We start from the raw sequence: 26,142 nt of genomic DNA, 5'->3' as shown, positions 1-26,142 counted from the left end.
GGAGTACAGTGTTGTGATTTCAGCTCACCACTATCTCCACCTGCCGGGTTCAAGTGATTCTCCTGCCTCAGCCTCCCAAATAGCTGAGATTACAGGCATACGTCACCACACCTGGCTAATTTTGTATTTTTAATAGAGACAGGGTTTTTCCATGTTGGTCAGACTGGTCTCGAATTCCCAACCTCAGGTGATCCGCCCACCGTGGCCTCCCAAAGTGCTGGGATTACAGGAGTGAGCCACTGAGCCCAGCCTTATATATATTTTTTTAACTGGGCAATGCTTCATTCCATAAAATAGAATGAGTATTCCCAAGCTCTTGCTTTTTATAACTAGCTATAACTTTTTTTTTTCGAGATGGAGTCTTGCTTTGTCACCCATGCTGGAGTCTGGAGTGCAGTGGCATGATCTTGGCTCACTGCAACCTCTGCCTCCCAGGTTCAAGAAATTCTTCTGCCTCAGCCTCCCAAGTAGCTGGGATTACAGGCACATGCCACCACGCCTGGCTACTTTTTGTATTTTTAGTAGAGAGAGGGTTTCACCATGTTGGCCAGGCTGGTCTCGAGCTCCTGACCTCGTGTTCCGCCCACCTCGACTTCCCAAAGTGCTGGGATTATAGTCATGAACCACCACACCTGGCCAACAAGCTGTAACTTTTTAAGAAAGGTCATGTTTTGCTATATAGAATTAAAGCTTACATCTTGTACCTGGAAAAGTTCACAAAGTAAGAACTTTTTTTACAAATGAATTTTTTAAAAAAGAGATGGTAGATATTGCAAGGTTTTATTCAACTTCTAATGCTTATAGCCCAGAAAATGGTTGTTAAGCAAAATGAAGAAACCAGATTTCCTTCTTTTGAAGTTCTCTCCTGGGAAGTGAATGAATCATAAATTGCCTGTGTATCAATTTTATTGGTTAAATACGTATTTCTTTTTAAAAATCAACCTGTGATTAATATATCCATATTATTTGGGTTTTTTGTTTTTTAGCGACAGAGTCTCGTTCTGTCCCAGGCTGGAGTGCAGTCATGGCTCACTGCAGCCGTGAACTTCTGGGCTCAAGCAATCCTCCTGCCAAGGCCTCCTGAGTAGTTGGGACTAGAGGGGCATGCCACCATACCTTGCTAATTTTTTTTTTTTTGAGATGGAGTCTTGAGTATCAATCTGTTGTCCAGGTTGGGTTGCAGTGGCACAATCGTAGCTTACTGCATCCTCTGCCTCCCAGGTTTAAGCAATTCTCCCGCCTCAGCCTCCTGAGTAGCAGGGATTACAGGTGCCTGCCACCACACCTGGCTAATTTGTTGTATTTTTAGTAGAGATGGATTTTCATCATGTTGGCCACCCTGGTCTCCAACTCCTTATCTCAGGTGATCGGCTTACCTTGACCTTCCAAAGTGTGGGGTTATAAGCGTTAGCTACCCGGCCCGGCCACACCCGGCTAATCTTTAAAAATTTTTTGTAGAACTGTGGTCTTGCTGTGTTGCCCAGGCTAATCTCGAACTCTTGAGCTAAAGCAACTCTCCTGCCTCAGCCTCCCAAATTGCTAGGATTACAGGTGTGAGCCCCCATGCCCAGCCAATATCCTTGTTCTTTTTCTTCTTTTTTAAAATTTATTTTTATATTTATTTATTTAGAGATGGAGTCCCACTCTCTTACCAGGCTGTAGTGCAGTGGTACAATCTTGGCTCACTGCAACCTCTGCCTCCAGGTTCAAGCGATTCTCTTGCTTCAGCCTCCCAAGTAGCTGGGACTACAGGCACGTACCACCACACCCAGCTAATTTTTGTATTTTTAGTAGAAATGGGATTTTACCATGGTGGCCAGGATGGTCTCGATCTCTTGACCTCATGATTCACCTGCCTCGGCATCCCAAAGTGCTGGGATTACAGGCATGTGCCACCTCGCCCAGCCAATTTTTAATTTTATTTTTGATAGAGACAGGGTCTTGTTATATTGCCCAGACTTGTCTTGAACTGTGGGTTCAAGCGATCCTCCCACCTTGGCCTCACAAAGTGCTAAAATCAGAGGTGTGAGCCACTGTGCCTGGCCAATATCTGTATTCTTGATATTAAAGTTAGAAACCAATGAAGGAAGATTGAGTGGTTTGGTGATGAAGCATTTCCTCTTCTTCTATCTCCTCACAGGCTTACACAGCTTACCTCTCAGGAATGCTGCGTTTTGAACATCAAGAATGGAAAGCCGCCATTGAGGCTTTTAACAAATGCAAGTAAGTCCTGTAGTCCAAAGGCTGTGGCCAGTTTTAATTATAGATAGTCAATTTTAAGCTGCAGATCAGGTAGTGGATTATTTCTGTGAAAGTGAGGGTGACTTTTCTTTCCTATAGAAATGTTGATGATTCTCTTTCATCTTGAGAGCATGCCAGTTATGACAGCTGTTAGAAGAGCTTCAAAGGGCCATAATTTGTTTTTAGTCACTGTGTTCCCCATGAGTTTTTCTTTTATACAGCTGATGTAAAACCTGACTTTTCTTTTCTCTCAGAACTATCTATGAGAAGCTGGCCAGTGCTTTCACAGAGGAGCAGGCTGTGCTGTATAACCAACGTGTGGAAGAGATTTCACCTAACATCCGCTATTGTGCATATAATATTGGTGAGCAGGGATCAAGGCATTATACTCAACTTGAGCTTTGACAGGTGGCCTAGTGTGAGTTCATTTCAGAGATCCTAGAGAGTTGACATAACTTTCTTCTCCTTCCCTTGCCTCCATCTTTGGCCTGAGTTTTGGTTGATGGCAAAAGCAGAACGGTTGAAGCCAACTCAGCTCAAAATTACAGAAGATAGTTCTGCTTCTGTGTCTGTCCTGCTGTGCTGTGTACCCCTGAAGAGCAGTCTTGAGTCTCCTGAGTCTCTGGCTGAGTTCGTTTTTTACCTTTTTTTTTTTTGAGACGGAGTTTTGCTTCTGTTGTCCAGGCTGGAGTGTAATGACGTGATCTTGGCTCCCAGGTTTAAGTGATTCTCCTGCCTCAGCTTCCTGAGTAGCTGGGCTTACAGGCATGTGCCACCATGTCCAGCTAATTTTTTTTTTTGTATTTTTGGTAGAGACGAGATTTCTCCATGTTGGTCAGGCTGGTCTCAAACTCCCAACCTCAGGTGATCTGCCCGCCCCAGCCTCCCAAAGTGTTGGGATTATAGGCGTGAGCCACCACACTTGGCCATTTTTTACTTTTTAAGAGCAGTTTTAGGTTCACAGCAAAACAGAAAGATACAGAGACCCATATAAGCCCACCTCCCATATCCACAGCCTCTCCCGTATTCATCTTCCCCCACCAGAGGGGTGCGTTTGTTAAAATTAGTGACCCTTCATCGACACATCATAATCTCCCAAAGTTTACATCAGGGTTTACGCTTGTTATTGTACAGTCTATGGGTTTGGACAAATGTTTCATGACACGTATTTACCATTATAGTAACATACAAAGTATTTTCATTGCCCAATCAATTTCATTCTTTGTAAAAGACTTGTCTTCAGAGAACAGTTCGTACTGCAGATTCATCGAAGTAGCATGTGGAGGGGGAAGAGCTGTTCAAGTTTGAGTTGAATCTAGTGAATCTGAAGAAAACAGACCAGACCCTTGAAGATTTTCCTATCTTTCTCTCTCAGGGGACCAGTCAGCCATCAATGAACTCATGCAGATGAGATTGAGGTCTGGGGGCACTGAGGGTCTCTTGGCTGAAAAATTGGAGGTAATCTAGTATGTACATTTTTGTGAAAAGTCGTGGGTTGGACAAAGTCCAGAAGAAGGAGTAATTTATAATCCCCTAGGGATATTTGATATTGATATACGTATATTTGTATCTGTATTACAAAATATCTACATTTGCTAAAAATTTTAACAAAAACCTTTTTTCAATTAACACTTTAAGTATTCAATTTTTTTCTTTTTTTTTTTGAGACGGAGTTTCGCTCTTGTTACCCAGGCTGGGGTGCAGTGGTGCGATCTTGGCTTACCGCAACCTCTGCCTCCTGGGTTCAGGGAATTCTCCTGCCTCAGCCTCCTGAGTAGCTGGTATTACAGGCACGCGCCACCATGCCCAGCTAATTTTTTGTATTTTTAGTAGAGACAGGGTTTCACCATGTTTACCAGGATGGTCTAGATCTCTTGACCTCGTGATCCACCTGCCTCGGCCTCCCAAAGTGCTGGGATTATAGGCGTGAGCCACCGCGCCTGGCCCAGTATTCAGTTTTTTTTTTTTTTTTTTTTGAGACAAAGTCTTACACTGTCACCTAGGCTGGAGTGCAGTGGCGCAATCTCAATCTCAGCTGACTGCACCCTCGACCTCCCGAGTTCAAGTGCTTCTCATGCCTCAGCCCCTGCCAAGTAGCTGCGACTACAGGCGTGCGCCACCACACCCAGCTAATTTTTTAAATATTTTTAGTAAGCACAGGGTTTCACCATGTTGCCTATTTATTTTATTTATTTAAAACAAATAGAAATTGGTGGCCGGTGGGGTGGTTCACATCTGTAATCCTGGCACTGTGGGAGGCTGAGGTGAAAAGTTCACTTGAGCCCAGGCATTCAAGACCAGCCTGGACAATATAGTGAGACCCCCATCTCTACCAAAAAAAAAGTTTTAATTAGCAGGTATGGTGACACACATCTGTATTCCTAGCTACCTGGGAGGCCAAGGCAAGAGGATCACTTGAGCCCAGGAGTTCAAAGTTGCAGTAAGCTGTCTTTGGGCTTACTGCACTCCAGCCTGGGCAACAGAGCAAGTCTCTGTCTATTAAAACAATTAAAGAGGCTGGGTGCCGTGGCTTACTCTTGGAATCCCAGCACTTTGAGAGGCCTAGGCAGGTGGATCACTTGAGGCCAGGAGTTCAAGACCAGCCTGGCCAACGTGCCAAAACCCTATCTCTACTAAAAATACAAAAATAAATCAGGCATGGTGGCATGTGCCTGTAGTTCCAGCTACTCAGGGGGCTGAGGCACAAGAATTGCTTGAACCTGGGAGGCAGAGGTTGCAGTGAGCCTAGCTTGCGCCACTGCACTCCAGGCTGGGTAACAGAGTACAACTCTGTCTCAGAAAAATGAAAGAAAGCAATTGGTATATACTCTTTATGGAGTATAATATGTTGATTCTAGATAGAGGCAAATGATAGATTCCACTTATTTTCACCTCCATCACTCATATCCCCAGTTAAAGTTTTAACTTTTTCAAACTACTTTTCAGGCTTTGATCACTCAGACCCGAGCCAAACAGGCAGCTACCATGAGTGAAGTGGAGTGGAGAGGGAGAACAGTTCCAGTGAAGATCGACAAAGTGCGGATTTTCTTACTGGGATTGGCTGATAATGAAGCAGCTATTGTCCAGGTGAGGTGGAAGAACTTACTGTGCTGTCTTCTGTATGCGTCTGAAGGTTGTCCTTGTGTGTTTAAGATGTAGTGGCTTGTTGGTATTCAGTTCTCATAAACTTTAATGCTGTTTGGGATTTCGTAAGTCTGGAGGTGTAACTTATTGAATAAACTTATTTTGAAAACTGAGTTTATAGAGGAATTCTTAATGTTTAGAGGGCAAGGAAATCGACAGCAACAGTCATTAACATAAATTAGGAGGTATAAGAGGCTGGCTTAAAGTAAGGGCCACCATTTGGCCCAGCAGGTGGTGCAGCAGCTTAACTATTATGTCCCTGAAGTCTCTCTGACATGTTGTCATAGCCTCCTAGCCCTGTCGGGTTCACCTCTTAGTCCTGGGCCTTTGCAAGAGAGCCTGGTTCAACCAGAATGTCTTGTTTTGTGTGTGGTGTACATGCAATATTCACGCAGAGCTGTATCACTTGATACTGGCTACTGACATAATTACCTGTTTGTAGGCACGAATGACCAAATGCATTCTAAACATAAGACAGCCTGGTGATCTTGCTGTGTATGAGGTGGACAGTGATGGGGGCACTTTTTAGAGCTTTTCCACATGATTTAAAGGACATCTTTTAAAAAACAGGCTGCTGACAGTCGACTCCCTCATCAGGGAACAGTGGTATTTCCTAAGACTTCACAGTAATCTTTTGCACCCTGAATAATTTGTGTATGAATTGAAGGGGGCAGCGTTTTGTTAATGTGTTGATGAGTTGGCTTAGGCATCTAAACTTTTCAGTGACTTGCTCCAAAATGGCTACTCTGGGTTGGAGGCAGCTTTTAACAACCGAAGACTTTATGTGTGTCCTTGTCTGTTTCATATTGCCTCTCTCATATCCTTATATCCCTTTTATTTGCTTGAAGGACAGAAGACTAGAACAGTACCAGAAAGTTAATTTGTCCTTCAGCTGAAAGGCTGAGGAACTTTTCTGAGAGCGTTCTGTTGGCACTGTTGTATGGTGCTACCTCCTCAGGACAAGGGCTCTGGTAGCAACCATTTATATTATGTGATTGGGTTAATGCTTTGGTTTAAAGCAGTAAATGCCGGAAGAAAGAAGTCACCTCATCCTCAGTTCAGTGTCCAGCAGCAGACACTGGGGCAGGAATTCTGACTTGAAGAGCAGTTGAAGGAGAGAGATCCGTAGGGGCAAGTTAAATGAGGGCTCTTTCAGAGTGGGGCTACAGACACGTACCAAATAAAAAACAGGAAAAGCTAACATTCGTTAAGTAATTTTGAAAAGTCACTGTTGGCACAGTGGCTAATGCGTGTAATCCTAGCACTTTGAGAGGTGGAGGCAAGAAGATCACTTGAGCTCAGTAGTTGGAGACGAGCCTGGGCAACATGGTGAAACCCCATCTCTACGAAAAAATTTAGCTATGCATGGTGGTGTGCACCTGTAGTCCCAGCTACTTGGAGGCTGAGGCAAGAGGATCACTTGAGCCTGGGAGCTTGAGCCTGCAGCCTGGATAGCAGCATGCAACTCTGTCTCCAAAAAAACCAAAGTTAATAACGCTTAAAGTTTAGAAAATACATTGATGTCTTAAGAAGATCAATTTGGAAAGGGTGGACAGGGGGCGAGAGATAAGAGACTACACATTGGGTACAGTGTCCACTGCTTGGGTGACAGGTGTACCAAAGTCTCAGAAATCACCACAGAAGAACTTATCCATGTAACTAAAAACCACCTGTCCCCTGAAAACTATGGAAATTAAATTTAATTATCTAAAGATCAACTTACAGTCTCACTTCCCATATGCCTTCATTAATATGATGTCATACTGAAAGGAAAGCACTGTTTCCTTTTATTTTTATTTTTTGACATTCATGAGTGTTCTTATGTGGTTTTTTTCCCTTGTTGGAATTATACTAAGGTATAGTTTTGTATCCTGTTTTTTTTGTTTGTTTGTTTTCTTTTGTTTTTTAAATTGAGACAGAGTCTCGCTCTGTTACCAGGCTGGAGTGCAGTGGCCTGATCTCAGCTCACTGCAACCTCCGCCTCCCAGGTTAAAGCAATTCTCTGCCTCAGCCTCCTGAGTAGCTGGGATTACAGGTGTGCACCCCACACACCCAGCTAATTTTTTATTTTTAGTAGAGATGGGGTTTCACCATCTTGGCCAGGCTGGTCTTGAACTCCTGACCTCGTGATCCACCCACCTTGGCCTCCAAAAGTGCTGGGATTACAGACATGAGCTACCTTGCCTGGCCTGTGTCCTGTTTTTATTAACTTGTTGTAAGAATTTTTCATGTTATTTTATAGTTAAAAAAAAATGCTTGTTATTCACCTGGACAGAGACTCCACAGAGATGAGGATGGAAAGTAATGGTCCTCCTTACCCAGATGCACTGCTTAATACTGGTGTCTTATTAACCCTCTGGGGTGGGTGTTGCTCTCATTTTCCAAATGGGGAAGCTGGTCTCAAGGACACTATAATTTACCCACTGTCATATATTTGATAAGCAATGCTTGACTTTAAAACCATATCCTTTTGACTCCAAAGTTCATGTTTCTGGAACTTTTCCAGAAACATATCATCTTAGATTCATCAGGAAAGATAATAATAGAATTGCTTTATTTGACTTTGGTGAATAGCTAAATGCAGTTTTACTTAACAGAGTATACAAGCAGAGTCCCGGGCCCCTAATAAAGACTGAACAAGCAGGGCCAGTTGCAGTAGCTCATGCCTGTAATCCCAGCACTTTGGGAGGCTGAGTCAGGAGGATTCCTGGAGCCCAGGAGTTCAAGGTTACAGTGAGCTATGATTTTGCCACTGCACCCAACCTGGGTGACAGAGCAAGAGCTTGTCTCTTTAAAAAAGAAAACAAGGGCCGGGTGCGGTGGTTCACGCCTGTAATCCCAGCACTTTGGGAGGCTGAAGCGGGTGGATCATGAGGTCATGAATTCAAGACCAGCATGGCCAAGATGGTGAAATCACATCTCTACTAAAAATATAAAAATTAGCCAGGCATGGTGGTGGGTGACTATAATCCCAGCTACTCAGGAGGCTGAGGCAGAGAATTGTTTGAACCCAGGAGGCAGAGGTTGCAGTGAGCCAGGTCACACCCACTGTACTCCAGCCTGGGCAACAGAGCAAGACTCTGTCTCAAAAAACAGAAAAGAGAAAACAGTATCTTAACTGAAACACATAGTCCTCAGCAGTTGGATCATCTCTGTTTAAGTACATTAGTTGGGCTCCCCAGCTGGGAGGAGTAGGAGGAGGGATGTCCTATAATCCCAGCTACTCGGGAGAATCGTTTGTCCTGGGAGGCGGAGGTTGCAGTGAGCTGAGATTGCGCCATTGTACTCCAGTCTGAGCAACACAGTAAAACTCTGTCTCCAAAAATTAAAAAAAAAAAAAAAAAGTTACCTTTCTCTTGCTTTTTATACATGATGAGAGAATGAAGACTTCTATTGGGATGGGTTTTTTTTTTTCCATGACATAATTCAATTTGGACTAAATTAGACCAAGAGAAGAAAACGTTTTACACCTGCAGGTGAAGCCATTGCTTTCAAAATTGAAGGTCTCACTGGGCGCTGTGGCTCATGCCTGTAATCCTAACACTTTGGGAGGCCTAGGCAGGTGAATCATGAGGTCAGGAGTTCGAGACCAGACTGGCCAAACATGGAGAAACCCTGTCTCTACTAAGAATACAAAAAAAAAAAAAATTAGCCAGGCATGGTGAGAGGCATCTGTAATCCCAGCTACTCGGGAGGCTGAGGCAGGAGAATCACTTGAACCCTGGAGACAGAGGTTGCAGTGAGCCGAGGTTGTGCCATTACACTTCAGCCTGGGCAACAAGAACAAGACTCTGTCTCAGAAAATATAAACATATAGGCACTTCTGCACACAGGTTCAGAGCTCTTCACTCCGGACCCATTTTATGCAGTCCAGGGTTCTATGATGAGGATAAGTCAGAATCAGTAACCAAGGTTTTGTGCCCCAGCTGCTGAATGAAGTGGTTATTCATTCAGATTGTGTTGTTAAGAAACCTGACTGTGCCAGTAAAAATCGTGATATGCAGGCATAGTAGGAATATTGTAGGGGTTTTTTTATTTCAAATGGAGTCTCTCTCTATCACCCAGGCTGGAGTACAGTGGCATGATCTCAGCTCACTGCAACCTCCACCTCCCAGATTCAAGCAGTTCTCCTGTCTCGGCCTCCTGAGTAGCTAGGACTACAGGCACCTGCCACCATGCCCACCTAATTTTTGTATTTTTAGTAGAGATGGGGTTTCACTATATTGGTCAGGCTGGTCCCTAACTCAGGTCATCCAGCCGCCTCAGCCTCCCAAAGTGCTGGGATTATAGGCATGAGCCACCACACCCAGTCTGTAGGGGCTTTTATTTTATTTTATTTATTTTTTGGAGATGGAGTCTCACTCTGTCACCCAGGCTGGAGTGCAATGGCACTATCTCGGCTCACTGCAACCTCTGGGTTCAAGCGATTCTCCTGCCTCAGCCTCCCAAGTAGCTGGGATTACAGGTGCATGCGATCGCGCCCCCCTAATTTTTTTTGTATTTTTAGTAGAGACGGGGTTTCACCATCTTGGCCAAGCTAGTCTAGAACTCCACCCGCCTCCACCTCTGCCTCCCAAAGTGCTGGGATTATAGGCGTGAGCCACCAAGCCCAGCTTTGTAGGGGCTTTTAATTGCTCTTCCACAAGAGACAGTGGAGTGTTTGAAGGGTACATGAGTTTAAAAGATTGGGAGGAACCATATGAGGACAGTTTGAGATCTTCTGATGTGGAAAGAAAAAGGCCGAAGGAGGAAGAAACCTGTTAACATAATGAATTACACTGATGAATTTTCACTGTTTACCCAGTCTTGCATATCTGAGTTAAGCCCACTTGGTTATGATATAGTATACTTTTTATATATTGCTGGATTTTATTTGTCAACATGTTAACAATTTGTGCACTTATTTATTTTCATGGGGAATGATAACCTATAATTTTCTTTCTTTTTTTTTTTTTGAGGCAAGTTCTTCCTCCTTCGCCCAGGCCGTAGTGCAGTGGTGTGATCAAGGCTCACTGCAGCCTCTGCCTCCTGGGCTCAAGCAATCCTCCCAGCTCAGTATCCCAAGTAACTGGAACTACAGGCACATGCCACCATGCCTAGCTAACTTCTGTATTTTTTGTAGAGATAGGGTTTCACCATGTTACCTAGGCTGGTCTTAAATACCCAGGCTCAAGTGATCTCGGTACCTCCACCTTCCAGTGTGCTGGAATTAGGTGTGAGCCCCAGAGCCAGCCCATGTCATGTGGTTTTCAGAGTCTGGTATCTGGATTTACAGACCTTATTAGATAGGTTTGGAACTGTTCCTCCTTTCTGTTTTCTGAAAGAGTTTATGTAATAATAGTATTTTGCTCCCTTAAATGTTTGTTACAAATCGTCAGTGAAACTCTTGGGCCTAGAATTTTCTTTATGGGAAAGCTGTTAAAATTTATTTTTGCTTATTTTATACAAATTCAAGTTTTTAAAGAGATATAGGGCTGTGCATTTTTAAATTTCATTTTGTGTTGGTTGGGATAAGTTTTCTTTGGTAAGGAATTTATTTTGTGTAAATTGTTAAATTTATTGGCACAAAGTTTATGAGATATTCCTTTATTAATGTTTGCAGCATCAGAGTGTTTTCTCCTATTAAAGTCTTGTTAATGTTCTAGTTACAGTCTATGCAGTTATTTCTTGGTGGTGGTTTGGTTTTGGGGGTTTTTTGAGTCACGGTCTTGGTCTGTTGCCTAGGCTGGTCTCGAACTCCGTCCAAGTAACTGGGGTTATCAGTGCATTCCACCACCCCAGTTTATCTCTGCTTTTTAAGTATCTTATATAGGCCTTAGGGTCACCTCTTACATAGCCTTTAAGTAATGTGGTAGGTGTGAAAGATGTGGATCAAAAAAAAATGTACTGACCCCCACGGCCTCTTGGTAGGTTTCAGCTTTGAAAACCACTAAATACCTAATGTTCCGTATCATCATATACATCTCAAGTCAAACCAGTAAGTAAAGTAATTTAATGATGGTGTCAAGTGATGCCTAGTTTAATCCCAAGTGTCAGGTGTAGCACTGTCAGTGATTAAATAGCTGTGGAATGAACCATGGGATTTAAATGGGAAACATGCCCTTTGGCCGATTCAGGATGGTCCCAGGAAGAACCAGTTTCCCCTTGGTGCCACTGTTAGATTATTTGGCTGAATATAACATGGGCCTTTCCCACCTGGCCAGTTCTAATTATTTCTTTTCTTTTTTTTTTCATATTCAGATTGGAGAAATACAGTTCTCATTATTTTGTTGTTCTCTGTGCTGGAAACAGAACTATGACTTAGAGATACAGGGTACTTGATTTCGGTGTCTTTCTCTTTTAAAAAAATTATTTTTATCTTATTTTTTATAGGATTGGAATTTTCGTTTTTTTTTTTAGATGGAGTGTTGCTCTTGTTGCTCAGGCTGGAGTGCAATGGTGCGATCTAGGCTCACTGCAACCTCTGCCTCCCAGGTTCAAACGATTCTTCTGCCTCAGCCTCCAGAGTAGCTGGGACTACAGGCACATTTCACCACGCCAAACTAATTTTTAAATTTTTTTATGAGACGGGATCTCTCCTTGTTGCCCAGGCTTGTCTCAAACTCCTGGATCAAGCAGGCCTCCTGCCTCAGCCTCCAAAGTGCTGGAATTACAGTTGTGAGCCACAGTGCCTTGCCTAATTTTTTGTAGAGAGGGGGATCTCACTGTATTGCCCAGGCTGGTCCCAAACAATCCTCCTTCCTCAGCCTCCAGAATGCTAGAACTGTAGGCATGAACCTCTGCGCCTGGCCTAGTTTTTTATTTTTTGTAGAGATGGGGTTCTTACTGTGTTGCCCAGGCTGGTCTCAAACTCCTGGCCGCAGGTAATCCTCCTGCCTTGACCTCCCAAAGTGCTGGGATTGCTATTGTGTTTTCTTTAATGCTTGATCACTCCTGACTTGTCACTAGTTGCATTGAGAGATTGTTTTTAGATAGCTCTTTCTGCAGGGAGGACAGATTTTAAATATCTGCAGCCTTGGTGATTCTTATTCTCAAGTTATAGTTAATATTTTAATGTTTGAGTGGAAGACCATTTATCTTTTCCTTTAAAAATAAAATATATATATATATATATGTATATTTTTTTATTCTCAAGTGAGGTTTGTTTCCTTCTTTACCAGATTTCCATGTGTTTTTTCCTAGACCTCAATGGGCTGGGTAAGGTTTGATTCCTGTCCCCATAGTAGGGGTGTGGTGGGGAATGTGGTCAGACTTGCCTTGTGTGTCTCTTAGTCATACTACCACCTTCCAGCACTCCATGGACAAGTGAAAACAATCTGAGAATGTGGTTTTTAAGAGCAGGAGGTCTGTACGTCAGGCTACATCGCAGCTCAGTTTCCTCTGCATGGGTCAGCTTTGAAACTGAGCCTGACGAGAAAGCCTGAAGGTTTCAAGTTTTGTAAAAAACTGACTTCGGATTGATTGATTCATTTGGACTAATCAGTAACGTATTACTTCTGGGCTTAAGATTTCTCCCTGTCATAGGCACACCTGGGAAAAGTTCTGATCAGACCACAAATTTTTGTGCAGGGAGCTTGCCACTTGTGTTTAGGAGCACGTTCTGGTTGGTCCAGAGGCTGGCGGAGAAGGTCGACGCACAGGTGGCCAGGAATCCTGCCTCTGCGTGTTGAGAGGAGTTTCTTATTCCTTTTAGGAATCGTCTCTCCCTCAAATATAGATTTATAGAATAAAAGTGTAAATAGCCAAATATATTGAGGGCTTCCTGTTTGGAGACATTTTGCTCTGCCCAGGGAGAATGATGAGAGCTTCTCCTTCAGAGATTAGTGGTCTGAGTCATTGCAGCATGCATGAGTGCCATAAGAAAAACACAAGTGACTTAAGTCCTCCCCTTCAAATAGACTTTTTCCTTCATTGCTTTTTCAGATGTTTTTAAAATGCCCACTGGGAACTTAGAGTTTTGTGGAAGCAGTGGGGCTGTTTGCTGGTTTCAGCACCTTGATGCAGAGGCCTAGTCAAAGGGAGCAGAGGTGATACGTGGCAGTCAAGAGGTTTGGCATTTTATTGTCTTGTAAGTTTTAAACTTGAACTGTACCCTACCTACAGGAAAAGAGGCAAATCCCGTGTAGCTGGTAGGACGAAGTTTGCTCATTTCTGGAACGCCCATTGCCCCGACCACTGACCCCACCTATCTGAGAATGGTGTTGGTGGCATGCTTGTTGGATTGCATGGAATTAAAACGGGCACTGTAGCGCATCCTTTCTGCTGAGAATGTGGCTCTGGTATAGTGTGTTTCTTTTTTCTTTCCTTTTTTTTTTTTCGAGATGGGGTCTCACTCTGTTACCCAGGCTGGAATGCAGTGGCAGAGTGATCTCGGCTCATGCAGCCTTCACCTCCTGGGGTCAGGTGGTCCTCCCACCTCCGCCTCCCAAATAGCTGGGACCACAGGCATACACTATCACACCTGGCTAATATTTTTGCATTTTTTGTAGAGATGGGGTTTTGGCATGTTGCCCAGGCTGGTCTCTAACTCCTGGACTCAAGCAATCTACCTACCTCTGCCTCCCAAAGTGTTGGGATCACAGGTGTGACCCACTGCGTCTGACTCCATGTGTGTTTCTGAAGCCGTGCTGAGTCCATCATGTCTTTTTTTTTTACTTTAAGTTCTGGGATACATGTGCAGAACATGCAGGTTTGTTACATAGGTATACGTGTGCCATGGTGATTTGCTGCACCTATCAACCTGTCATCTAGGTTTTCAGCTCCGCATGCGTTAGGTATTTGTCCTAATGCGCTCCCTCCCATTGCTGCCATTCACGTCTTACTCAAGTTTCTCTAGATTCATGTAGCTTCTTCCAATTGCTGAGTATTATACAGCAGCACTATTCTACAATTTATGCTTTGAAAAATTAGGCCAGTAAGGTTGATGAGGTGATTCTAAAGAATCTTGCCAACCTGGGATTGGTCAACGATATTTTATGAAGTGTGTGCCCCAGTGCTGCACTGTCCAGTGCAGTAGCCACTCAACACATGTGGTTATTGAAATTTAAATTAATAAAACTTCCGGCTGGGCACAGTCACTCATGCCTGTAATCCCAGCACTTTGGGAGGCCAAGGCAGGCAGATCACCTTAGGTCGGGAGTTAGAGACCAGCCTGGCCAACATGGTGAAATAGCCAAGCATGGAGAATCGCATGAACCTGGGAGGCAGTAGTTGCAGTGAGCCGAGATTGTGCCGCTACACTCCAGCCTGGGCAACAGAGCAAGACTCTGTCTCAAAAAAATAAATTAATAAAAGATAAATTAATAAAACTTCTGAGTGCTCAGTGTGTATATTGGACAGTGCACATAGAGGATATTTCCCATGGCAGAGTTTGTTGGACAGTGCTGCTCTGGTGTTTTTGTGAGTCAGTGGTGGCCTTGTTTGCTTTACTACATTTATAGGATGACTGTGCCCCAGTTCGTTCCCAAGTTAGTGAACAACAGGAAAGTCAAGTAACTTGTAAGTGGAAAAGTATGTTTGATTTATATTGGATAAGTTACAAGGAAGATTTTTTTCACACTGGAGACTAGGAAAAGAGAAGAAAAAGATTCTTAAGAACTTTTAAGAAAAGCTTTTTTTTTTGAGACGGAGTTTCGCTCTTGTTACCCAGGCTGGAGTGCAATGGTGGGATCTCGGCTCACCACAACCTCCGCCTCCTGGGTTCAGGCAATTCTCCTGCCTCAGCCTCCTGAGTAGCTGGGATTACAGGCACGCGCCACCATGCCCAGCTAATTTTTTGTATTTTTAGTAGAGATGGGGTTTCACTGTGTTGACCAGGATGGTCTCAATCTCTTGACCTCATGATCCACCCGCCTCAGCCTCCCAAAGTGCTGGGATTACAGGCGTGAGCCACCGCACCCAGCCCGAAAAGCTTTCTTAAAAGAAGAAAAAATATTTTTCTTTAAGCGCCCCCCCACCCATCTCTTAAAGGAGTGGACAGTACTGAATTTTTCTTTGCGCTTTCTTAGAGGTCAGTTGAATATTAAGACTTTTTTTTCCAGACGGAGTGCTCATTTCTATGGGAAGTCAAATATCATAATGCAATGTTGATGTTTTAATTTCACGGTGGGCCTGCCAGTCACACAGGTTCATCTCCTTTCTGTCTTTTGTCCATTTCTATCTGCTCAGTCGGATTCTTTAGGATGATAATGTGTCTTGGCAGGTATTCAGTTAGTGAATCACTTTTTCACTTACCCCAGCTGTGTAGCTGATGGATGACGCCCAGTACTTGTGCAAAGACTGTTGTCTCATACATGTCAAACTTGTCTGTCCTAAAAGTTGTTCTCAGAGTAGTCATGTGGAATATCTGAGTGCAGCATGTCTGTAGTGAAGTTAGTATGATATTTAGGAGAACTATCTTTTTGGTGGGTATTGATTAGTCTTTCTTTTTTTTTTTGAGACAGTCTCCCTCTATTGCCCAGGTTGGAGTGCAGTGGCGCGATCTTGGCTCATTGCAACCTCCGCCTCCTGAATTCAAATAGTTCTCCTGCCTCAGCCTCCCAAGTGGCTGGGACTACAAGCACATGCCACCATGCCTGGCTAATTTTTTGTATTTTTAGTAAAGACAGGGTTTCACCATGTTAACCAGGATAGTGATTAGTCATTTTTATTACTTGCTTGGACCTAAAAGAAATCATCTTTGAGTTGGGTTACATTTGTAATGGGTAATTTTGTTGGCCTACAGTAGAGCTTGACAGTTTGTTCTGGAAGGAAAAGATAAAGAAACTTCTGGTGTGCTGTGCTTCTGTGTTAGTGCCCCGACTTCAGTCTGTAAGGCCCCTCAAGGAGTGGCAGGTCCTGGGCAGAGGGCAAAGTGCTGGAGGGAAGTAGCAGGAAGTTCTGTGCTAGGAAGAGGCATAAAGCCTTGCTAAGTTTCAGATCAGTTATGCAGACAGTTTTTTCAGCATGTTTACTTTAAAAATGTAAGTCCCCTTTCCATATGAATAATGACTAACACTATAAGAAAACATACGGTAGAGAATAGTAACAATTAAAATGGTCTCTGGTGTGGAGAGAGTGTGTGGTCAGACTCCAAGCGTGATTTTGCTTTCCTCACATTAGATGACTATGGTTTGCTCAAAGGAAGGTTTCTTACTTTGATCTGCCCTTGTTTAGGCTGAAAGTGAAGAAACCAAGGAGCGCCTGTTTGAATCCATGCTCAGCGAGTGTCGGGACGCCATCCAGGTGGTTCGGGAGGAGCTCAAGCCAGATCAGGTAGGACCCTGAGCTGGAGCCCTGGCACTTGCTCTGGGCAGGGTCCACCTCAGCCTGTGACCCCCTTCTCAGGTAGACCCCGGTGCTCTCAGTGCACTGCTTTCTTGACCACTGGGTTTTGTTGTTTTTTAAGGTGTGGTAGTCAGGACAAAAAAGGGCCTCTGGGCTCCATCACATTCAGAAATTAATTTTTCTCTCCCTTGTTCTTCTTAATGGTTTCCTATGTGGCCTGTTAAGCCTGTCATCTCAAATTTTGTCTCCAGGTGGACCTCTCCAGTGCCTTCTTTTTCTAAAGATACTGTCTATCCCTGTGATCCCTTCAGGCATCTAGGCTGAAAACCTCAGATCTGTTTGTCTCTTTTGTCCCTGTCACCAAGCCCACTTCTCCCTTTGCAGTGCCTCGTGCCTATCATTGATGTGCCTGTTTCTGTTTCGCCTTTCTTCTTGTGCCTAGGCAACTACGAAGGTCTCCTGATTGCTGCTTCTGCCTTGGTCTCAGTTCCTTCCTCCAGGCCTTTCTTTTGCAAAGTACAAATGGAATCTTCCTAAATGTAGTTTCCCTAATTATAAAAAGCCCAGTGATTGGCTGGGCACGGTGGCTCACGCCTGTAATCCCAGCACTTTGGGAGGCCAAGGTGGGCAGATCATGAGGTCAAGAGATGGAGACCATCCTGGCCAACATGGTGAAACCCCATCTCTAAAAAAAAAAAAAATCCCAATGATTTCCTCTAGGTATTGAGCAGTAGCCTCCAAACTTTTGTGATGATAAGCCCCATGAGCAGCATTCAGCCTGCACCACTGATGTGTTTTTTTATGAATTATATATCTTATTATTTGACTAATTTATTATATATAAAATGCATTAAAATAGGGCTTTTTAAAATTAAATAAATAGAAATGGAAATTCTAATTTTCTTTTCATACCCGGACTCCCTGGGTTTTATGTGCCCTACTTAGAGACCTGGCCTCTGAGTTCAGACTTCAGCTGGTGTACAAGCCATCCTAATTCTCTTCCCAGCCTTGTATGTTGCTCCATCTTCTGAATCTTCTGCCTCAAGCTGTTCCACTTACCGTCATCTCGGTAATGTCTTTCCCCCCAGTGCGTTACACTGTTCTCATTCCCCTCCTTTCTCACACTTGCATAATCTTTCCTGCCCTTCTTCACCTGTCCAAACCTCACCTGTTTTTCAAGGTCCAGCTCATAGCTTACTATCTCTGAAAGGCATGCCTGCACCATCCTAGCCCACAGAGACCTCTGCAGTCTCTAAATATTGGATACTTGCAGCTTTAAGGTTTTTTTTTTTTTTTGGAGATGAAGTTTCACTCTTGTTCTCCAGGCTGGAGTGTAATGGTGCAATCTCGGCTCACCACAGCCTCTGCCTCCCAGGTTCAAGTGATTCTCCTGCCTCAGCCTTCCGAGTAGCTTGGATTACAGGCATGTGCCACCACGCTCGGCTAATTTTGTATTTTTAGTAGAGATGGGGTCTCTCCATGTTGGTCAGACTGGTCTCAAACTCCTGACCTCATGATCCGCCCCCCTTGGCCTCCCAAAATGCTGGGATTACAGGTGTGAGCCACCGCGCCCAGCCAGCTATAAGTTTTGATAGTTAATTAAGTATTGGCTCTTCATAAAAATTTATTTTTATTGTGGTAAAAAACGTAAAACACAAAACATACCACCTTAACCATTTTTAAGTTTATGGTTCGTAGTAATTAAATACTTTTATCATGCACAACTGTCACCACCAGTCCATCTCCAGAACTCTCTTCATTTTGTAAAACAAACTCTGTACCCATTAAACAGCAATAACTTCGAGTGTTCCTTTCAACTATTTTTTTCAGCATCTACCACAGAGCTTTGAGTATGAACTTTTTTTTTCAATCACTGCTTTCTCTAAGGAGTCTCCTGCTTCCTTGCCCCTTTAGGCTGCCTTTATGTATTGTTCTTCCCTTCATCGATTTAACAGAGGTACCTACAGGGTTCCAGCCCCTGTCACTGTCACTCACCTTGAATGCATGGCAGTTGGGAGACCCATCACAGAATGTAAGAATATGGTGCTGCAAGGCACATTCATTTCCTGTTGCTGTGATCATATTACCACAGACTTAGTAGTTGAAGATGATACAAATGCATTATCTTATACTTCTAGAGGTCAGAATCTCATGGGTCACAGGGCTGTGTTCCTTTAGAAGCCCTGGGGGAATCTTTTTCCAGTATTCCCAAGTATGCATCTCCTGGCTCCTAGCGGCTGCCTGTAGTTCTTGGCTTGTGGCCCTCGGCTTGTGCTTCAAAGCTATCATCTCCTCTCCCCTCTGCTTCCATTCCTACATCTTCTCCATCTCTTCTCCATGTGCCTCCCTCTTCTCAGGACTCTGGGATTACCTTAGGCCCACCCAGATAATTCAGAGATCCTGAACTTAATCACACCTGCAGAGTCTTTCTCTCTTACCGTATATCGTAACATCTTCACAGATTCCAGAGGCTAGGATGCAGACAGCTCTAGGGATACATTATTAAGCCAGCCACAAAAGGCAGGCTCTGCCAGCACAGGGGTGGAACTGGGATCTATGGCCTCCACCTTCACCCAGAGCCATGGACTGTGGAGTGTGATTTCAGTGCTTTGGGATGAGGCACTGGGAGGAGTGGACAGGAAGTCTCATCTGTCCTTTACCCTCTGTTCTCTTATTTGAGATCAGTTTTTAGATGCCAGTGCCAACTTAAGTGCCACTGTCATTCTAGATTATGTCAAGTAGTAGAGCTTTGATAGTTGAGGATTCCTGTCTTATTTGAGGAGTCCGTGTCTATGTTCAGGGCACTTTAGAGACCCCCACCATTGCATGGGATGGTCAGAGCAACAGAGAGCATCAGTTGCTTTACTTTTTACCTTTTTCACTTTCTGCAGAAACAGAGAGATTACATCCTTGATGGAGAGTCAGGGAAGGTGTCTAATCTTCAGTACTTGCACAGGTAAGAGTTATTTTAAGTTTTCTGCTTTTTAATATTGTTAAAAGATCATTTGAACAGAAGATTATACATTATGTTTATAATTTTTTACTTTTTTTTTTTTTTTTTTTTTTGAGATAAAACCTTGCTCTTGCCCAGGCTGGAGTACAGTGGTATGATCTTGGCTCACTGGAGCCTCAATGTCCCGGCTCAATCAGTCCTCTCACCTCAGCCTCCCACAAGTAGCTGGAACTATAGGCATGCACCACTACACCCAACTAAAAAAATTTTTTTTTTTTTGTAGTGGTGTAGGGTTTTGTCATGTTGCCCAGGCTGGTCTTGAACTCCTGGACTTGAGCAATCTGCCCATCTCAACCTCCCAAAGTTCTGGGATTACAGGCATAAACCACTGCACCTGGCCTACATTTAAAATTTCTTTTTTTTTGAGATGGAGTCTCTGTGTTTTGAATGTGTTAAAATTGTCCATTTCACATTGAAGTTTAATTTCAACTCAAGTTTAACTCCATCTGGAGTTTATTTTTGTGGAAGGTAAGGATCTGCTTCTGTTTTTTCCATAAGGATAATAGGTTGTTCTGAGATGATTCACTGAATCCTTTCCCTGCGGACCTGCAGCACAGCTCTGCCAGGCATGGGTCCCACTCTCCATGTGTGCTCTTTCTCTGGACTCTTCTTCTCCATTGATTTATTTGTCTGTACTTGGACCATCACAGTGCATTATATAACTTTGCGTCAATCTTGACACCCAATAGAGCAAGTTCTCCTCGCCAGGTTTGTCCTCGGGGGTATCTTGACAATTCTTGTCCCTTCCTCCTTCATATACATGTTAAAGTCACCTCATCCCAGCACTTAGGTAGCCAAGGCAGGTAGATCACTTGAGGTCAGGTATTCAAGACCAGCCTGGGGGAAACCCATCTTTGCAAAAAAAATTTTTTAATTAGCCAGACATGGTGATGCATGCCCATAAGTCCCAGCTACTTGGGAGGCTTAGGCAGGAGAATTGCTTGAACCCACAGATCTAGACTGTGAGCCATGATCATGCTACTGCACTCCAGCCTGAACAACAGAGTGAGACCCTGTCTCAGAAATGAATAGAATCACCTTGTCAAGTTTCATTTTTTAAAAAGATGAGTCATTTTATTTTACAGAAAAGAAGAGTGACTTTTTTTGAAATGTAGAGGGTTAAGTAAGATTGTTAGGAAAACTCCACTTCCCATCAGGTTCTCTTTTCCATCTGACCTTGAAACTCTGATTTCTTAGCGACTGCTTGTAATTTATATGGTGAACCTGACAATATCCTTAGCCATTCCCCTACCCCTCTCCATATTCCTATAAAAGCAAAACCACAAAAACTCCCTTCTTTACCCTTAAACTTTACCTTAGGAGTTTTATGCAAATGTCAAATTCACATAAAATGTTCGCCAGAGGACTCAGCAAGAAGGGCCCTTAGATGATGTCCGTTTCAACAAGCCGATTGAGAAAGGCGAGGTTCTAGGAGGTTAAGTGATATGTTTGTAGTTAATAGCCTCAGAGAATCAGGAGTTAATCTACCCTCCTCACCTTGAAAAGACCCTTTTAAACATTCCACAAGGCTTAGGAAACTTTTGAAATTTTGAAGCCCCGTTGCCCATGGATTCATTCTCCCACCCTAAGATATAGCTGGTATCATACCATGGATTTCAGTTAAGGGCAGAGGCCAGCTTTGGGGTAAACTGATAAATCAGGCTGCTTTTTTCTTTTTTTACACAGGATCTTGCTCTGTTGCCCAGGCTGTAGTGTGGTGGTGCAATTACAGCTCACTGCAGCCTCGACCTTCTGGGCTCAAGTAGTCCTCCCACCTCAGCCTCCCAAGTGACTGGGACTATATGTGCCACCATGCACTAATTTTTTGTATTTTTTGTAGAGACAGGTTTTTTGCATGTTCAGGCTGGTCTTGAACTCCTGGACTCAAGCAGTCCGCCTGCCTCGGCCTTCCAAAGTACTGGGATTTCAGGCATGAGCCCCATGCCTGGCCCAGCTTTTGTATTTCAGTAAAACTTTGGAAAGCTCTATCTAAATAGCCATATCATTTTGTGATGATTTTTTTTGTTTTGAGTCTGATTTCTGCAAAGCTTTTAAGGAAAATCCATCTCATGACCTTCTCTCCTGTTTCTCAGAAGCATCCACTTTTAATTCTTTTAACACATGTCTATGGGATTTACCTCGGTATCCCTAAATAACATGCAGATTTGGGATTTCATCATTTTGTACCTCTCCAACGTTAACCGTGTCTCACTCTTCCACTCTACTTCTCCCTGCCTTAACCCTTCTTGACTCCCACCTAACCTCACACAGGCTTTCTCATTGCTGACATCATACAAGAGCTCCTTTGTGTCCTCTGAATGTTTGGTTTTGTTTCTCTTTTTTGAGACAGAGTTTCACCCAGGCTGGAGTACAATGGTGCTGTCTTAGCTCACTACAACCTCTGCTTCCTGGGTTCAAGTGATTCTCCTATCTCAGCCTCCTAAGTAGCTGGGATTACAGGCACCGCCACCACACCCAGCTAATTTTTGTATTTTTAGTAGAGACAGGGTTTCACAATGATGGCCAGGCTGATCTTGAACTCCTGACCTGAGGTATCCACCTGCCTCAGCCTCCCAAAATGCAGAGTGCTAGGTTTATAGGCATGAGCCACTGCGCCTGGCTTTTTTTTTTTTTTGAAACGGAATCTTGTTTTGTTGCCCAGGCTGGAGTGCAGCGGCGTGATCTGGGTGCACTGCAACCTCTGCCTCCTGGATTCAAGCCCTTCTCCTGCCTCAGCCGCCCTAGTAGGTGGGATTACAGGCACATGCCAGCACACCTGGCTAATTTTTTTTTTTTTTTTTTTTTTTCTTAGTAGAGATGGGGTTTTGCCATGTTGGCCATGCTGGTCTTGAACTCCTGACCTCAAGTAATCCGCCCACCTCAGCCTCCCAAAGACTTGGAATTACAGACATGAGCCACGACTCCGGGCTAAATGTTACCTCGTGTCTCATTCTAATTTCACAACTACACAGCCTTCCCTTATCTTTCTGGGGTTGTTAATCATTTTTTGAAGTTCTTCTCCCCATAGAAGAACTTCCCTCTTGGTTCTGGCCTCTTCCTTCTTGGTAGAGGCTTTCCTTGATTAAATGTCTAGTGATTCTTGGTCATCCACTCCTGTTAAAGGATGTGGCTTGTCAGATGCAAGCTCTACATACATGCATGAAGCTCCTCTTGGTGTCTGGCTCTGCCCTTTTACCAAGGACTCCAACTCCAGAATCTTGAAGGGTTTCATTGTGCTGTTCAGATCTCCAGGATATACCAGGCTGCTCTTGTTCCGGAAGCAGAGTAGAGAAGAGACCAGCGGTCAGTGCTCAGAACTTGACAGTCCCTGGATCCTGTGCTCATTGTGGAGCCCCTGACCTCAGCTGGCCCTGTGTCCCCTGTCCCCAGCATCTTTTGTATCCTCTCTAAGCTCTGGCCTCTGGTCTTCTGCCAGAGTGGGCTGGGGCTCTAGACACAGAAGTGCTGCTTAAACAGATTTTCTATGGTGAACATGGTTTTAGCCCTAAATATTAAAAGGACTTGCCAGGTGGTACAGTTAAAATAGTCTCTTCCGTTTATACACATGGTTAGTATGCATAACCACCCAAGAGACTGTAACTTAGTGTTTTCGGAGCAGAGAAGACCCTCAGATGAGTGGGAGCAGCTGCAGTGGAAGGATATTGTCCTCGTAGTATGAGCTGGTCAGGGCACTAATTCTCGCTTCAGAAACTGGCTTGCCATCCATGGGCCATCTCTTTTTCTATTTGAGACAAGGTCTCACTCTGTCACCCAGGCTGGCATGCAGTGGCACAATCTCAGCTCACCATAATCTTGGCCTCCCAGGCTCAGGTGATCCTCCCACCTCAGCCTCCTGAGTAGCTGGGACCACAAGCCTAAGCCACCATGCCCAGCCAGTTTTATGGTTTTTTTAATGTTTAGAGTCAACGTTTTGCTGTTAGTCAGACTGGAGTGCAGTGGTGTGACCATCACTCACTGCTGCCTTGAATGCTAGGCTCAAGTGATCCTCCTGCTGGGATCCCACTCTGTGTGTGTTTTTTTGTTTTCCTCCACTGTGTGGTTCTTGAAAAAAGATGCAGAAGGTATAAATCAAGCAAAAAATCATGATAAGGTCCCATACAGGTCCCCTGCAAACTTGCCACTTAATGTAGCCAAATTCAGGGTCCCTTGAAGCCCAGGCCAAATGGCCCTGCTGTGGCCGCCCACCCCACCTCCTACTTCCTCTGGGTCAGCCCCAACTCGTCGTCCGGTCCTCCTCCCAGTTCCTCCGCTTCTCTGAGTATAACTTGAGCTGACGTGGGGTGCATTCCAGCTACCTGACTTACATCAAGCTGTCAACGGCAATCAAGCGTAATGAGAACATGGCCAAAGGTCTGCAGAGGGCTCTGCTGCAGCAGCAGCCAGAGGATGACAGCAAGCGCTCCCCCCGGCCCCAGGACCTGATACGGCTCTACGACATCATCCTACAGGTGACCCTTGAGGACCGGGAAGGGAAGGGAAGGGCCTTTTTCCTTTTCCTGTGTTGGACACAAAATGACTTAACTTTGCATCACAGAAGGGCTGTGACAAGCAGGACCTATTAGTAGCTGGGCAAAAGACAAAGGTCTTATACCAGTTCTGCAGTCTGTGAGCCCTCCTCTCAGACATGTTGCTGTGTAGAGAATAGTGACCCCAGGTCATCATTGAGCACTTCACCTGTGTAAGATGCTCCCCGGTGCTGTAGAGCATCCGATACCTGAATCCATGCCATCTTGGCCCTCAGGGAGTTTGTCGGTAGGACTGTGACACACACACACACACACACACACACACACACACACACACACACACACACAGTCAAGGTATCTGAGTAGATGCTCAGCAAAATAAAAGCTCAGCGCTGGAACAGATCCCTTCCAGCTGAGATGGACCAAGAAGTCTCTGAAGGTGGGTTAGCTATGAGTTGTGCTGTAAAGGACAAATATGTTTCTAAGGTCAGAGAGAGGAGTGGAGGCGACACCAGGTGTGACTGTTGCCAGGTCATGTCACAGGCTTTTCCACATTGTATTGAGCTCGGGCTTTTTTTCCTCACCCTTATCTGTTCTTATGAGGTTTTCTGTCAAAAATTCAATCTGAGATCTCTTCATGAATTTTCTTGTTGCATCTGTTGTACAGAATCTGGTGGAATTGCTCCAGCTTCCTGGTTTAGAGGAGGACAAAGCCTTCCAGAAAGAGATAGGCCTCAAGACTCTGGTATTTAAAGCTTACAGGTAACATCCCATGGGATGGGCAGAGCCTTCCTCTGCATCCCAGGTTCTATAAGCATTGGGAGCATGACTTGGCCCACAGTAGATGGGATCATTGGCCTTGATTGTATGGTTACCCTGCCTGTGATCAGAGGAAGGTCAGCCCAGCATGTGCAAGGGGAATTTCTAAAAGCTGTGGCCAGTAGTGGCCAGTGATCTTGTCTGCTCTTTGGCCAGGTCAGAGGGAGTGGAGTCCACACGTTAAACTTGGCTTCCTCTACTTACCTCCTCCCTCCCAGGGGAAAAGGGGCAAGCCTTGAAGGGGTGTTAATTAGCAGAACCAGAGTGTCCAGTTCAGGAACTTGAACTAAGCTAAACTCAGTTTCTTAAATGACTTGTGTCACTTGTAACTTGGAAATGGGCTGGGCAGCAAGATGGAGTGAAGCCAGGGTGGAAGGCAGAGCCCCTGCGTTCTTGCCCTTTCTCTTCTGGCTCTCACACGCCAGTGTGCTCCGGCACTCAAGCATGCCCCATCTTCACTCCATGGCCCCTTCTGTCCTGTCAGGGACCAGCATTGCTCAGGCTCTGCTGAGCCCAGGAGAGGAATGTCACTCAGGAAGACCCCTCTGTGGGTTTTGTTTTTGGGAACTCAATGAGCAACGAATGATTGCAACCTGGGTGTGTGGATGTCGGGGTGGGATTTCTGTTCGAGCCGGTCAGTGTTCTTCCTTCCTGTCCCTGACTTCACCATGCTCCTTTTGGGAACTGTCCTCTGCAGAGTCAGCCAGTCAGTAAAGATCCGTGGCTCAGTGTTGGGCCTACCTGGGTACCTCTGATTGCTGGGAAGCATCTCTGCAGGGCAGCCTACAAATCTGAACATTTCCCACGAATGGGGCTCCCATGCAGTGATCCCAAGTTAAGAAGCCTGTTTCCTAAACTGCAAGGAAAGCCTTGGTCTTGGGTAATTGCTGCTTTAGAATATTGTGGCTCTTTTCCCCTCCCCATCAGGTGTTTTTTCATTGCTCAGTCCTATGTGCTGGTGAAGAAGTGGAGCGAAGCCCTTGTCCTGTACGATAGAGTCCTGAAATATGCAAATGAAGTAAATTCTGATGCTGGCGCCTTCAAGAACAGCCTAAAGGTGAGACATTGGCCTCTCCTCGTTTGCAAGTCTGGCAGGTTATGGAGTCCAGCTGTGGGAGCTGCGAGGGTACAATAGCTGGGCTCCACCTCAGGCTGGTCCTCCCTGGCTGCCCA

At 44.6% G+C, this 26,142-nt stretch overlaps 1 protein-coding gene across 1 annotated transcript in view; it reads left to right on the top strand.

The window, feature by feature from the left end:
- SRP68 (signal recognition particle 68) overlaps nucleotides 1-26,142 on the top strand; it is a 41,709-nt gene that overhangs the window by 11,823 nt on the left and 3,744 nt on the right. Inside the window, exons 5-13 of the mRNA XM_002748749.7 lie at nucleotides 2,141-2,223; nucleotides 2,496-2,605; nucleotides 3,617-3,699; nucleotides 5,188-5,328; nucleotides 16,540-16,638; nucleotides 19,542-19,606; nucleotides 23,976-24,132; nucleotides 24,818-24,912; nucleotides 25,897-26,026. Of these exons, the coding sequence (XP_002748795.1) occupies nucleotides 2,141-2,223; nucleotides 2,496-2,605; nucleotides 3,617-3,699; nucleotides 5,188-5,328; nucleotides 16,540-16,638; nucleotides 19,542-19,606; nucleotides 23,976-24,132; nucleotides 24,818-24,912; nucleotides 25,897-26,026 (963 nt within the window). The remainder of the gene's footprint in view (nucleotides 1-2,140; nucleotides 2,224-2,495; nucleotides 2,606-3,616; nucleotides 3,700-5,187; nucleotides 5,329-16,539; nucleotides 16,639-19,541; nucleotides 19,607-23,975; nucleotides 24,133-24,817; nucleotides 24,913-25,896; nucleotides 26,027-26,142) is intronic.

This window comes from Callithrix jacchus, chromosome 5, assembly GCF_049354715.1.
Source record: "Callithrix jacchus isolate 240 chromosome 5, calJac240_pri, whole genome shotgun sequence".
Lineage (NCBI taxonomy): Eukaryota > Metazoa > Chordata > Mammalia > Primates > Cebidae > Callithrix > Callithrix jacchus.
The sequence above is the reverse complement of the archived record's forward strand: the minus strand, read 5'-3'. Positions and strand labels throughout refer to the sequence as shown.